This window comes from Lagopus leucura, unplaced genomic scaffold, assembly GCF_019238085.1.
Source record: "Lagopus leucura isolate 7727_CA_CO unplaced genomic scaffold, USGS_WTPT01 Super-Scaffold_100037, whole genome shotgun sequence".
Classification (NCBI taxonomy): Eukaryota; Metazoa; Chordata; class Aves; order Galliformes; family Phasianidae; genus Lagopus; species Lagopus leucura.
Genome location: NW_024962286.1, coordinates 2,126,511 through 2,139,867, shown reverse-complemented (window position 1 = coordinate 2,139,867; position 13,357 = coordinate 2,126,511). Strand labels below are relative to the sequence as shown.

At 47.8% G+C, this 13,357-nt stretch overlaps 1 protein-coding gene across 2 annotated transcripts in view; it reads right to left on the bottom strand.

The window, feature by feature from the left end:
• Positions 1-13,357, bottom strand: part of FBXO42 (F-box protein 42) — a 38,421-nt gene that overhangs the window by 14,116 nt on the left and 10,948 nt on the right. For both annotated transcript variants that reach the window (XM_042883210.1, XM_042883209.1), the window contains exons 3-4: positions 11,159-11,275; positions 5,395-5,529 (exon numbers count right to left, since the gene is read on the bottom strand). In XM_042883210.1, the coding sequence (XP_042739144.1) occupies positions 5,395-5,529; positions 11,159-11,275 (252 nt within the window). The remainder of the gene's footprint in view (positions 1-5,394; positions 5,530-11,158; positions 11,276-13,357) is intronic.

Sequence of the window (13,357 nt, the reverse complement as noted above, 5' to 3'; positions counted from 1 at the left end):
GGCACTGTTCTGTGCCAAGTTACCAGGTTTTAACCTCTTTTGATTCCCAGGAGGCCAGGAGCTATGACATGGCCTTAATGTGCCTAAGGTGATCCCAGGCTTCTACTGAAAAACGAGGTGTGCTTTCAATCACAGAGGTCCGCTCAACACTGCACTGACCTTAAAAAAAGCACATGTACACAGAGATCTTTTCACAGCCTTCCCCTCAAAGGCAGCTGTCTGTAAACGGAAACAAGTTAGGCTAAATTCTGACAGTTTATTTTCCAAATTGACTCTCCTGGTTCCCATGTATGCAAGGAGGGAAACAAGTTTGCTTCATTACCAAATATCTCGCAGGCTGCACTCTGGCATCTCAGAGACCAGCAGCAGTCCACAGACTGGGAAACCTTGTTTTTGAGGCACTGCAGTGGTCAGGTCAGGATGTTGCTTGATTTTTTTTTTTTTTGGCCAAAGCAAGAACGTGCCTCAGATCATTCACTGTATGAATCCAAGGCAAGTCATCCTGCATCAGGAACAGAAGCATCACAGCACGGGGTCAGACTGGAGCATTTCAGTAATGAGTCTCAGCAGGGACTGCTATTAGAAAGGAGAAGCAACACACAACCAAGGACAGCAACTGGAAATCTGTACTATTCAGGAGGGCATCAGAACTAATGGGTTTTGAACAAATCCAAAGGGCATTTCTACTGTTCAAACAATTGCTTCGACTTCAGAAATGCCACCAATTCCTTTGCCATTCTGTAGCCCTGTGTGCTATTTACACTGATGGACAGATTCAGAGAGTTCTCTCTTCATTCCTGCTGGCTCTCAGCTGCACAACCTCCATGTAACCTGTACCCAAAGGGCCCTGGCCATCGCTACACCCTGTCTCCACTCAGCTTTGCAAGGAGCACTCAGGTGCCCCAAATCAGTCCTACTGTTATGAAACTTCATCAACTGTTTTGTAAACTCACTGCTGTTTTTCAGAAAGAGATGATGAAAACAGAGCTTCCTGCTTGGGGCAAAGTTTTTGGACAGCTTTGTCAAGGGCAACACGCTCACCTAATGGGCAGAGATCTGGTGCTGCAGCCAAGAGAGCCTCCCACCACAGTGGGACCACATCTGGTGCAGCTTCCTTGGACAGGTGACAGCAGTTCCCCCTACCTCCTTTTGCCTGCTCCTTCTGTTGACAAAACACCATCAAAGGCACCTTCCCCCCAGCTTACAAGGGGAAACCCAGTCCCAAAACTCCGACTCAAAACTCAAGCCAGAAACCAGCACTGGTGAAGTATGGAGCGGAGTGAAACCTGGGGAAAGAACAGGGCTGGAGCAACAGATGTGAGAGTGACTGCTGCACACTTACTGCATCACACTCAATGCTTTCAGTACAGTCTTTTGTGCTAAAGCTGGCTGCTCATTCCAGGTGGCAGCAGTAAGGCACAGGACCAGTTGCTCTCATGGAGCTGCATCTTGGCAAGGGCTGAAAATGTACAGAGAGGATCAAAGCATCTACACAAATAGCACTGCCTTCAAGCCTCTCAGGGGAGACATGTCTCCCCAGCAAAAATGAAGGCAATCTCACTGCACAGAGTAGAAAGCAGCAGGAAGCAAGTGCTGGGAGCTGTGCCCTGCTGCAGGAAGGGTGGCTATGGGGATGCCTGCACACCAGATTGCTCACAGCAAACAGGAAGAGCTGAGCAGCAGGGCTGCCAGGCTGCTCTGAGAGCAGGGTGCTGGGGGAACACAGCTGAAGGCTGGGTGTGTGATTTTCTGAGTCCTTCTTGCTTTCTCCTGCAGCTGGAAGGAGAATGCAAAGCAAAGTAAGGGATGGTGCTTGGCCCAGGCTGGTAAAGCAGACCCAGCAGGCAGGATGCACAGACTTCAAGATTTTGGCTAGCATACCTCTCCCTGCAAAGAGCTTTTTTTATGTTGTCATTCCTTGCTTTATGAGTGCTGTAAAAGGCTGTTTTAAAAAAGGCTTTCCACCTCTGATCGATAAGCCCTCAGGAGCACAGGCAAAGCCACCAGCATTCTTCTCTCTGATTTAAAAAAGGGATTTCCCAGCTCAGCACATGGCTCCAACAGGCAGAGGCCAAGAGCAGGACTCGTGAGGAACATAAACCAACAAATGCAGGAAGGGAGAAAGTCTGCAGAAATACACAGTTGCTTCAGGAGTCTGAAATAGCACAGGCAGCCAGAGGGAAACTGCCTGGAGACGTGCCCTCAATTTTGCCAATAAATTATCTGCTGCAGTTTGAGGATGATGTGGATGTGAAACACCAAGGGGGAACATTGATGGGTCTGGGTCAGTGCTGATGGCTGAGGCAGCCTCCCCATGGACCTGCCACAGTACAGAGACTGTACTGGGTCTCAAGACTGAACTGGGGGTCTCGAGCAAAGAGTGTTTTACAAACCTGCAAAGGAAAAGAACAACTTTCCCCTGCTACCAGGGCAGCATGGTGCTGGGTTGGCCAATTCCACGCTTCAGCATCACCACAAAAAAAGCTCTCATCACGTGGCTACGTGCAGCTCCATCACACCAAAGGCTGTGAGTCTCAGCGCTGACTGGCTTCAAGTTTCTTCCATGACTGTTTCAGCCACATGAGAACTCATATTTAGGGAGCACCAAAGATCTATCAGCACCAAAGCCTGTGCCCTCATTGCAAGAGCAGCATGCTGTAGCTTGAGTGGCAGAGCTGAGACAAACCCTTGCCTCCAGCTGGATAAACAAACTCCAGCTTATACCACCTCCAGCCCTTGATCAGGTTTCTCTCTGCACAGAATGGCCAAAAATCAAAGAAGATTCTGATTAACTATGCAAATAAAGGCAACAAAAGGATCCCCAACACCAGGGAAAAGTGCTCACCAAGGACAGCACCTGCCTTCTAGGCCTACCGAGCCTAATAGGAAATGGCAGCTGAGAGTTCAGAGGCATTCCTGTTCACGTTTCTAAAATAAAGAGCCTGCTGCCTACTCGCCTTTGTAAGGCATTACACCCCACCAGCAAAAAGAGCTACATGAAAGGTAGGCATTGACTCTCTCGCTCCGTTCCAGTCTAATAAGCAGAAAGTCAATGCCATCCTTATAGATGTAAGCAAAAAGTACTTTGAAACCTCAAAAATTAGGTTTTTTTTGAAGCAATTATCTCCCTCCCCCGTCTCCAAGACTAAAGAAGCATGAGCTAATTATTGCTTTGAAGGCTAAATATTTACTCCCAGATTCAGTGTAGCAGCTCAGATTGGAGGTAAATTACTTAGCTCTGATGTCATCTCATTTAATGTCTGCCCATAAGAGAACCCAAACAAAAACAACAGGCACAAACAACGAAAAAGGGAGCTTTCTCATGGAAAAGCCCTTTGGAAGGGGGCAGGGATGAGGCTGTTCCTGCTCACACGTGGCACAGCACTGGACTGCTGGCTTCAAGACATTTAGCACAGACCTGGCACCACGCTCTGGCTGCCTCTAGGCTACCCCATGGCTCACATTAGATAAGATGCCCATGATTTATAAGGGCATATGTAATTACACACGATCAAACCTCTCCGAGCCAGAACGGGCCTGGAGGAGAAGCCACCATCATCTCCTGGAGAACAACCACTACAGAGTGTGCAGAGCCAGTGACCTGCAGAAACGGGGTGGGAATTCCTCCTCAACCTCCACCAGCAATTAGCTTGCACACACCCTGTGCCAGAGCAAGCATTCATTCATCAATGTCAGCTCTCCTTTTAAAATCCCTCTCGTGTTATTTACATCTGACTCTTAAGTTTCAAAGCTCTCTGCTTTTGCCCCCTCCAGTCACTATTCTTTCCCAGGCAGCGGGTGCCAACGCTTTGGTTAGGGCACCAAAAAGCAGCTATGTGCAAGAAACCACCACCAGCACAGGCACGGGTGACTCATCTTCTCTGAAGACTGACAAACAAGAGCTCTCTCTGTTCACTGAGACTGCCCTGAAGTTTCAGTTGCGATCTGATCTCGCCCTGTGCACTCATGACAGCATGCAGAAATATTTCCTCGGGGGATCTTCCCATGGGACTTAATTCTGACACATATTCCCACAGGACTCGTTCTTTTTCACAGCGCTATTTGTTAGTAAGGCAGCGGGAATTTCACTCTGTGCAATACCAGCAGGGTGTCTGGGATGCAGAGCTGGGTGCTGGCGGTTGGATTCATTAACACGGTGTGAGTGCTCAAGGCGAGCTGTGCCCCACATTCCGTCTGACGGAAGAACTTGCTGGGCTGCAAGAATAGCTGGCCTGGGTCAGAGCAGAGGTCTGCACAACCCAGCATCCTGTTTATGCTACCCATGGCCTCTTCTCCAGCTGAGCAGGGGGAAAGGAGCAGGCGAGCACCACAGCACAGTAGGAGGAAGAGCGAGAGCACTGGGGGTTATTTTCTTCCTCCATTTTAAGCCCATGCCTGCCTAGCTCTCACCTGCCCACATCATGTGCTGGATGTGCAGATTCAAAAATCACATTGAAATGTCAAAGCGTGGGCAGAATTGTTTCCCAAAAGTGGTCATCTAGCACCAAGTTGCATTAACAAAGTAGCATCTGGATAGTTCCCAGGTAACATTTGAACACAGAAACATCTTGATCTTGTAGGATTTCACATTAAAAAAAAAAAATAGTAGTCAGGAAAACAGCTTTAAACAATGATCAAGTAATCCTCAGTACTTACCCAGCACATGAAGCAGGGACAGGAGTCTGCATCCAAGCAGACTCAGCAAGGAAGGCATGGTGAAAGCTGAGGTCCTTTTCCTTTCGTTTCTCCCTCATTAAATGTAAAGCTTTTACCCAAGCGACTAGCTTTATGTTCACTTCTTGCTCCACATCACCAAGAGCTGCTCAAAATTCTGCTTTTTTCAAAAATTATGTTAGCCAAATTCAAAAACCCATGAAAAGCGAGCACCTCGTGCATGATGTTTTGAGTTTAAAATCAGTGTGGGAAACAACTGGTGGCATTTTCCTGCTCTGGGCACGAGGGCTGCAGGAATGTACCTGCTTTCCCATGTTTTCCTGGTTGCTCTGGGCTGCCAGCATGGGCACGTCTCATCCACTCTTCCAAATACCTAAGCAGCAACTAGCAGAGATACTCAAAAATCTCAACTTTGGGACAACAACTCTTATCAGCATGAGCTCTCGTGACTGCAGTCAAATGTCCCTCATCATGCACGTCACGAACTGGTGCTGAATAGCTTCTGCAGATGAAGATGAAAACCAAAAACAACTCAATCTGCCTCACAGCACCCTGCTGCAGGCAACAGATGTGTGTTCAGGATGTCATCTGAAAACCATTCATTGATAAAACTCACTGGGACCACTCAGCCTGGAGGCAAGGTGAGTGGTGATGAAGGCTCTGGCAGCGGGGCAGCTGGAGGAGGGTTAGGGAGGGCTGCACGGCCCTGCAGGCTCTCACCTGATGCCAGGGGCCGGATCCACTCCTTGCTGTTCAGATCAAGTCTCCAGAGGTCATTGAAGGCAGCATTACAGCTGCTTTGCGTGCAGCCTCCAAACACGTACATCGACTGGTTGGCATCGTAGTAACATGCACCTAGGAGGAAGGAAACCATGGATTAGTTCATTCTCTCATCCTCACGTTTTGGGTGCACAAAAACTTGTTTTCTTTCCCCCCTGAGTTTCAGGTGAGGGAAAAGCCAACAAGCTGCAGCAACCTTGGTGAGTTGGGTCAGGAGTAACCCAACCCAGCTCCAGCAAGAACCTAAGACGATTATCCTCTCCTTCAGAGCTGCTCCTGAAAATGCAAAGAAAGCTGCCTTAGAAGCTTGCAGTTAATTAGATTAGCTACGATTAACACATTCAGCATGCTTACCTTCTCTAAGCTATTTCATATTGCTTACGGGGCTGCCAAGATTTACTAGGCAACGGTCCTGTGTGCTTAAACACGGTCACTTGCTCTCTTTTTCCAAAGCTGACAGCATTTCACCTTATCTCATTACAATTAGGCACCACTGAAACACAGGCATCTTACAGGAACATTCCCTTTGCTTGTCAGGGAGAAGGATTAGGCAGCAGGAAGTGGAATGGAGAGGGAACAGAGTGCTTGAGCCCCTCACAGACATTTAGGAAAAAGCCAACTTTTGGCCCATAACCAAACTCAGCAGTAAAAGAATTCAAACAACAGCATTTGGCCACCTTGGTGTCTGTGGTACCCAGGCACCTCTGTAAATCAAACATCCACAGAGCAGACAGGACTGTGTTCAAAAAACTGAAGCACTGAGATTAACATCAAAGACAACATGAGCAGCGTTGCTGTTTCTGCATTTCCCCTCTCACACAACTAGCCCTGCTGATTGCATACAACATCTGAGCCCTGCACAGCTATGAGAGCCTCTATAGGAGCCTTCAGCAAAGTGCTCAATATCTAACATAACGTATAACACGAGCTGTGCCTGCACAGAGATTCCTTCATTTGCTATCAAGTTTGGTAGGAAGCAATCACAGTAACTCACATCCATCCATACATCCACCAGCACGTAGGAGAAAGCAGCAGTGTTTTATGCTTTGAGAAAGCCAAGGGGCATGAGCTGAGGCTTGGATGGGGGAAGAAGACATCACCCTCACAGTGACAAGTGATATATTGAAAAATATGCAGCAGAAAGGCAAAAGAACAAGTCAAAGTTCAGGCACAGAGTAGCATGTGGCCCTGGGGCTAGGGCATGCAGAAGCCCCTCCAGGGCACTTGGGACCAAGCAGCACCGTAAATAACCAGCACAAGGCAAGCTGCAAGGTCAAGGGCAGCAGGAGGGCAGGGCAACTTCAATAAAAAAGCCCAAGAAGCAAGAAAGAAATTCAAGTTCAGTGTGTATTTGTAAGATCAGCACGGCAGTTGTGACAAGCAGCCAGTATTGTGTGCTGAAATATAAGCCAAGGTACATACATGTAGGGGTGAAAGCTGCACAGTTCCTTCTCTTTCTCCACATCACTCACTGTAGGCAGCTGTTCACAAGTTCCAAAATAAAAAGGTTTAATTGGCCTGGCAGGACACAGGACTGTTCCTGAGGAATGTGTACCAACACAAGACAGGAAAAAACCCCACACCACAGAGTGAGGAAGATGTGGATTGAAAGGACTAAACGTGCTGATGCACCAGTTTGGTACAATAGAAAAAGCTTTGTTCCAGACCAGAAGAGCATCCCTGGCTTCCAACAACCCAGCACAGCAGCCTTTTGGGACAGCCCTGCCAGAGAGGAACAGCCCTTTAACGCAGCCCACCCGGCCGTACACAGACATTCATCTCACCATCCCAGCAAACGAATCACACGGTAACCCAGCACAGTGCTGCAGCTTCGCGGAGGGCAGCGCAGGAGCAGCGCCTTTGCCGGGGGCCCTATTGTGTGACCAAGGGCTTGTCATGCAGATCACCTGCTTCCCCTATTGAGAGCCTGCCGAAAAGCCAGCAGCCCTCACGCCCTTGGCTTTTTGCTGCTGCAGCAGCTGGTCACACAGCAGGACTGGGGGAAGAGTGGGATGGGGATGCATGAGGGCAGCGTCCTGAGGTGGCCCTGGTGGTGTGAGACCACCCAGCTCTCTGTGTGCACCTCGGGGCACTCGCCTGCAGCTGAAGCCTTCATCTCAAACCACATCTCGCCAAGGTGTGCAGCACACCTACACACCATGCAAAGTACCCGAGGAGCTGCTTTTTGGGTGGGGGTAAAACAGCAGCAGAGCGACTGTGCGGGCTTCAACATTTACCTGGGCTGGGATATAAACTGCCTTGGTAAAAAACAGGAGATTGCGTGGCTCCCAGCACCTCTACTGGGAGCAGGATAGGAATAGCAGGGAAGAAGTAACGAACAGGACCAACGTTCCTTGAAAGCTTTGTGGCACCCTTGGAGGCCTACTTGCTGCCTAATCATGACAGGTTGAGTGCCTCCCTCCTCCTCCGCACACCAAGCCCTTGGCATTCCTGGTTTCACACAGCACATTTATTATTTTCAGGGGAGGTGGCAGCATTCTTCTCCTCTATTTGGATTCAAAAGAGCAACCAAGCCAGCCAGGCACCGTGACATCCACACGGCATGTATTTTAATCCTAGATCGAAATAATTTAGGCTGTGCTTCCCTTCTTCTTCTCAGCGCACCATTCAAAGTTTCTGATGCCAAGGAAGGCAGGTAGCTTGAAAAAAAGCACAGGTGAAAACACCAGCTTGATACCAGTCTTTCTGAGGGTAGAACAGATCCAGGGAGGAAGAGGTTTTCCCTGTTTTCCCTCTGTGCTGCACAACAGCCACAAACAAAGCATCTGAGATTTGCACCTTAAGTGTGAGAGAAGCAACATAAAGACCAGCAGGCTGCAAGTGGGAAAGGAAACTGAAATGCAACACAGATGCCCGTTATGATAATCAGAGGGCACTGACTTTTTCACCATCAAGTACATAAAGAAAAAAAAGGTAATCTACATGTACAGGAGTCAAATTCAGAGGTCAGATTCCCCATCAGAGAGAGGGGAAATGTCAGCAGGCTGCTGAACTCCCATTGATACGTGGCTCCAGTTGACAATAGCACTGCAGCCTTACTGCTGACCATTGTCATGTTCCTAGGTAATGGCTTTAAAACTGTCCCTGTACACAGCTCTGTCACCTCCTGAGATCACTTCCCCAGTTTGAAAGGGCTCAGACATGTCTGGAAGTGCACTTCAGCTAAGGACAGGAAATGCAGCGCCACAAACGCAGTTGCTGAAGGAGGGGTTCAGCCAAGGGATGAAATGTGAAAGCTACCTGTCTCCTGTAACAACCCCAGACTTACAATTTCATTATTTTCCTGCTGCTTTCAGCTTAGGGAGAGTCAGAAGGCAGTAATATATTCAGCAAAGCTTAGAGACAAAGAAAGCCATTGCTGCTGGGTCCCCTTGCTCTTGAGAAAGGAGCTGCCCCTCCTGTAACACCAACAGTTTTCCAGCTTTCACCTCTGTCATCTCAGGGTGAATTTGTTTAATTAGTCACTACACTGGTACAAAGCTCCCCAGTCTGCATGGAAAAATCAGTACTTAAACATAGTCACTGCAGAACCACCTCTTCCATCAAAGGAAGAATATTTCTGGCTCAACGGTCGACATTCCATTCAGGCCTTTCCTTTCCTGCATTCTTCCACCTTTTGACATCACTTTCTGACTGTGGCCAGTGATTTAACTGCATGAGTCACCCTGCTGCTATGATCTCCATAGGTTTACGCATTCCAGCTAAAGAAGACAATTAGACAAGTATTTCCAAGTTTACACTTTCACAAAATTACCTGCTGTTCACCTCAGAAACCTATGAGTACTTCTTTCAGCAAGCCTGCGTGCTTAAATCTCAAGGAATAGCATTACTGAGAATTGCAGTGTTGTGCAGCTTCAGTTAAATCCTTCAGCCAACCTACAGCCCATCCATAAAGTCTGTTATCAGCCAAACTTGTCATATGATCAAAGACCTGACAAACGCTTCCTCTCTGTAAAATTCCAACGACTTACATTAATTATTCCTTATCAAACAGTTTTTTTTCTATTCAGTTCTTCGGAATTTATCAGAGACAATGACCTCTGTTTAAAATTTCCTTACTTGTCACGTTAAATATTGGCTCCTTATTAGCACTTCTGAGATATCTCTAATAAATCTTGGGAAAAGCAGCAGGCCTAGCCAAACCTTTGATGCCAGTAACCGTTGCCTGTTGACTTCAAAGGACTCATGCCTGGCAGATGACGTTTTCCCATGAAACCTGGCAGGTCATCCCTAAGAAATGGCTTGTGAGTCCTCCTCTGCACCCCATCCCAGACCTCCCCTTCCCACTTCGCCTCCGCTCGCAGCACAGCAGTGTTTGAGATCATAGTTTTTCCAAGATTCTTTGCATTGTGATTAATGATTTGTTGCTGCTCTCCAAAAGGAATCTGAGCCCAGCCCAGCTTTGATCAAACCTCCCTCCAAGCCCTGCTATTGGAATCCACCCACAAACTCATGCAGCTTTGCCGCAGGGGAAACAGATTTCACAGATCTGGAGAACTGTTCAAATTTAAAATTTAAACAAAAAACAAAAAAGCAGTTTAAATCAGCAAACAAGTTAATCCAGATTGGCTTTCCATGCATAAAGTACATTAATAATGCTTTGTTACTAACCAAGCGTTGACCAGAGCCAGGATGCTGGCAAACACTGAGGCTAATACAGACCACAGGCTCTAAAAGCAGCAGCTTTGATGCCCCATCCCTGGAGGTGTTTAAGACTGGGCTGGAAGGGGCCCTGGACTGATGTAGTGCCTGATTTAGTGGTTAGCAACCCTGCCTGCAGGAGGGGGCTGGGAAACAGGTGATCTCTGAGGTCCCTTCCAACCAAAGCCATTCTATGAATCCTATGATTCCAGAGCCAGTGCAAGAGCAGCACGCTCAGAGGAACCAGTGCAGATGAAATACCCCCCAGCAAGTTGATGGATAATACATGCAAACCTGCAATCAGCACTAAGCACATCATTAGCTGCTAAAAAGGAGCAGTAAACTCTGGTTCCATTTTCCAGGTTTTTTGGAGGGAGGACAATGAAATCCTTGAAAAGCACAGCGCCATCAGCAGAATGCCTCCCAGACTTGTCCTAGCAAGAAGCTGCATATTCTGTGTGTCAGCTGCTTCGTAAATTATTCCCCAGGAATATGAAAATTTTACAACTACTTGCTCTTAGAATCACACCACTTAAATCGTGTTTATTTACCTCCTGAAATGTGAAGTTTGCTCCCCGGAAGAGCTGAGCTCTCACAGAGCTCTGACCCAGTGACAAAACCACAAGGACTGAATTTTTGTCATATTTTAATCCAGCGCCTGGCACAGTTCAGTGTTACTGCAGTACAAACAACAAGTTTTATTTAAATATCTTTCCCTCAATGGGAACCCTTCCTCTGTTCCATAAACTTGTAAACTTGGAAGCAAGGCAAAAATGCAGACATAATTTAAGCACTGCTGTCAACCAAATTGCTGACTTCTATCAGCAAATCACACCCACAGGAAAGGAGTTTGCTTCAATGCGTCTCAGGTGCAGCCCTTTGTGCTTTGTTTTCAGGCACACCACGCTCAGCCTCCTCCAAGCTAACTGCTCAGAAGCTAAGAAATGAAGTGCCAGCACACAGCACCACGTGCAGCAGGTGACAAAATGCCTCACGACAGCTTTCTGTGGTCGATCAGGAGCTTTGCTGGGCAGTTACTTACTGTGTGAGAAGCGTTGCGTGATGGGGGTTCCTGGGTAAGGGTAAGTACGGCTCTCCCACTGAATGTTTCCTTCTTGCACTGCTTTGATAAAGCCATGATAACACTGATGGGCCACACCTAGAGAAAGACAAGATGTCAGCAGAATTTGGGGCATGTTAGGAACAAAATGTGTCTGCACGGTTGCACAAGCACATCCAGATCCAGCACATACAGCTCTAATAAGAAGTGCATGACAGCCTTTGTAAGAAGCACTGAGCTTGGAGGAGCCAAAATAAATGAATTATCACGTTGATGTGTAGTGAGTAGCAGCATGATAGCAATTATTAAACAATCCTGCATTTAGATTTTAACTATGCTGGTAGAAATTCAGAGGATTTAAGAGGATAAACAGTTGCAGAAATCAGCAATCACTGAACTTATCTGCTACATTTCTGCTATGTGACACCTCACATTTCTCTCAATGTTTAACTGCCTACAAGAATCACAGCACTGAACTAGCTTCCCACTACTTTAAAACCTATTACCTTTCTGATACATCTTCCAGGTCCTTTTGTCTCACTCAGCTGCAATGCAAAGTTGCTGTCCCCAATCACACCCAAACTGCTGCTGCAAGCAAGCACACCTTTCTGCCCAGAGAGCATCTGCCCTTCCCTTAATGGACCTCTGAGGACACAAAGAACATGCAATAATGAACTGTGAAGAGAATGCATGCAGCTACCAGACAAGAATCCAAAATTAAATAAAAGAGGAGATATCAGAGATAAAAGGCAGCAAGTCTTTGTTGAAAGTTTTCCTTCTGCTTTCCAAGGCATGGATCTGGCCACTGGAGATGGCTCCAGCTCCTATGCAGAGCAGGCCAGCACTCTAGCCACAATTCATTCAGCACACAGAGTGCATATGACTGTGCTTGTACTGAGAAGTCAGAGGCTGGTTGCTGTGGGAAGAAAGTGGCCTGCTGCTGATTGACTGCAGCAGCTCAACAGATGCTCTGTGGCCACAGCATCTGCTCACCACTCAGCCACATCCCTGCTGCCTCAAAGTGCTCTGAGCAGGAACACGGGGAGAAAGTGCAGCCTTTCATGCACGTGCAGCAAAGTACTGGTTTTGAGAAAGCACACAGAGCAGATTCTGCTTTTAGCTGCAGTGCCTGGGTGCTAGCAAAGGCTTTCACTGACCGCACGTGGATCTGAGCTGGTCTGAGCCTTGCTGTGCCCTGGTGTCACAGGGCTGCACCAGTCCTTGCTGGTGGCTGGGCACAGGCAACAAATGCACTTTGAGGCACCGGAACCTGCTGAGATTTTTCCCAGGAGTTTGCTCACTGCATGCCCTGTGCCAGGAACACCCCCAGTGAGCAATCACACTCCGGGATACACAGCAGGAAGTTTTGAAAAATGAAGCCGTGGGTCCTGCAGCAGCTGGTCCCCAAGAGACATGTGGGAAACCTAACTTGAACCATAGGGTTCAAAGCAGATGCATCCTGACAAACAGGAAAAATTAACCAGAAGAAAACAGATTGGGCATTTACCTCAAGTGACCTCTCTGCTTCGCAGGGCACAGGTTAGCAATATGCACTGTAAAAAACACTGCAGCTGCCCAGCACCACCCAACAGGCTCCAGATGGATGATTCTGCAATGCCACAGGCTGCTCTTCCCTCTCCCTGCACTTCAGGGATGTTTCCCACAGCCTCTTTCGGGGTGACTCACCGGGTGCTGGCTCACTTCAGCTGCATCCTTCGCACCTCTGAAGGCTGCTTCAGGAACAAGGATGTGTGAGAAAGCAGCCACACAAGGCCACGGGTACTTGAAAACTTTTCAGCAAAAGGATGCAGATTGCTGAGCCAGCAGTCACAGAGCACTGCGCATTCACTGACCCAAAATGATGCCAAAGAAATGGTGCAATGCTTACTTGGGAAGTAGCTGTGCTTTTGTTCAAGCCTGTTGAACACTGGGCAAAGCAGAGAATCCCTGGAATCTGAGCAACACCTCACATGTGCAACAAGGCCACAATTGAGACATCGCCCCATACACCTGCCAACTGTATGCAGAGCCAGGGGCAGAATGCAGACATTTCTCACTTGACACCTGTTCTGCATGTTCCAGAAGAAACAAGGTGCCCTAATGCAGCAACCTGATTAATTTCCCACAGATCTAGCCATGGTTTTTCCCTCAAACTGCCTGTTTTTATGAAGCTTACTCTCA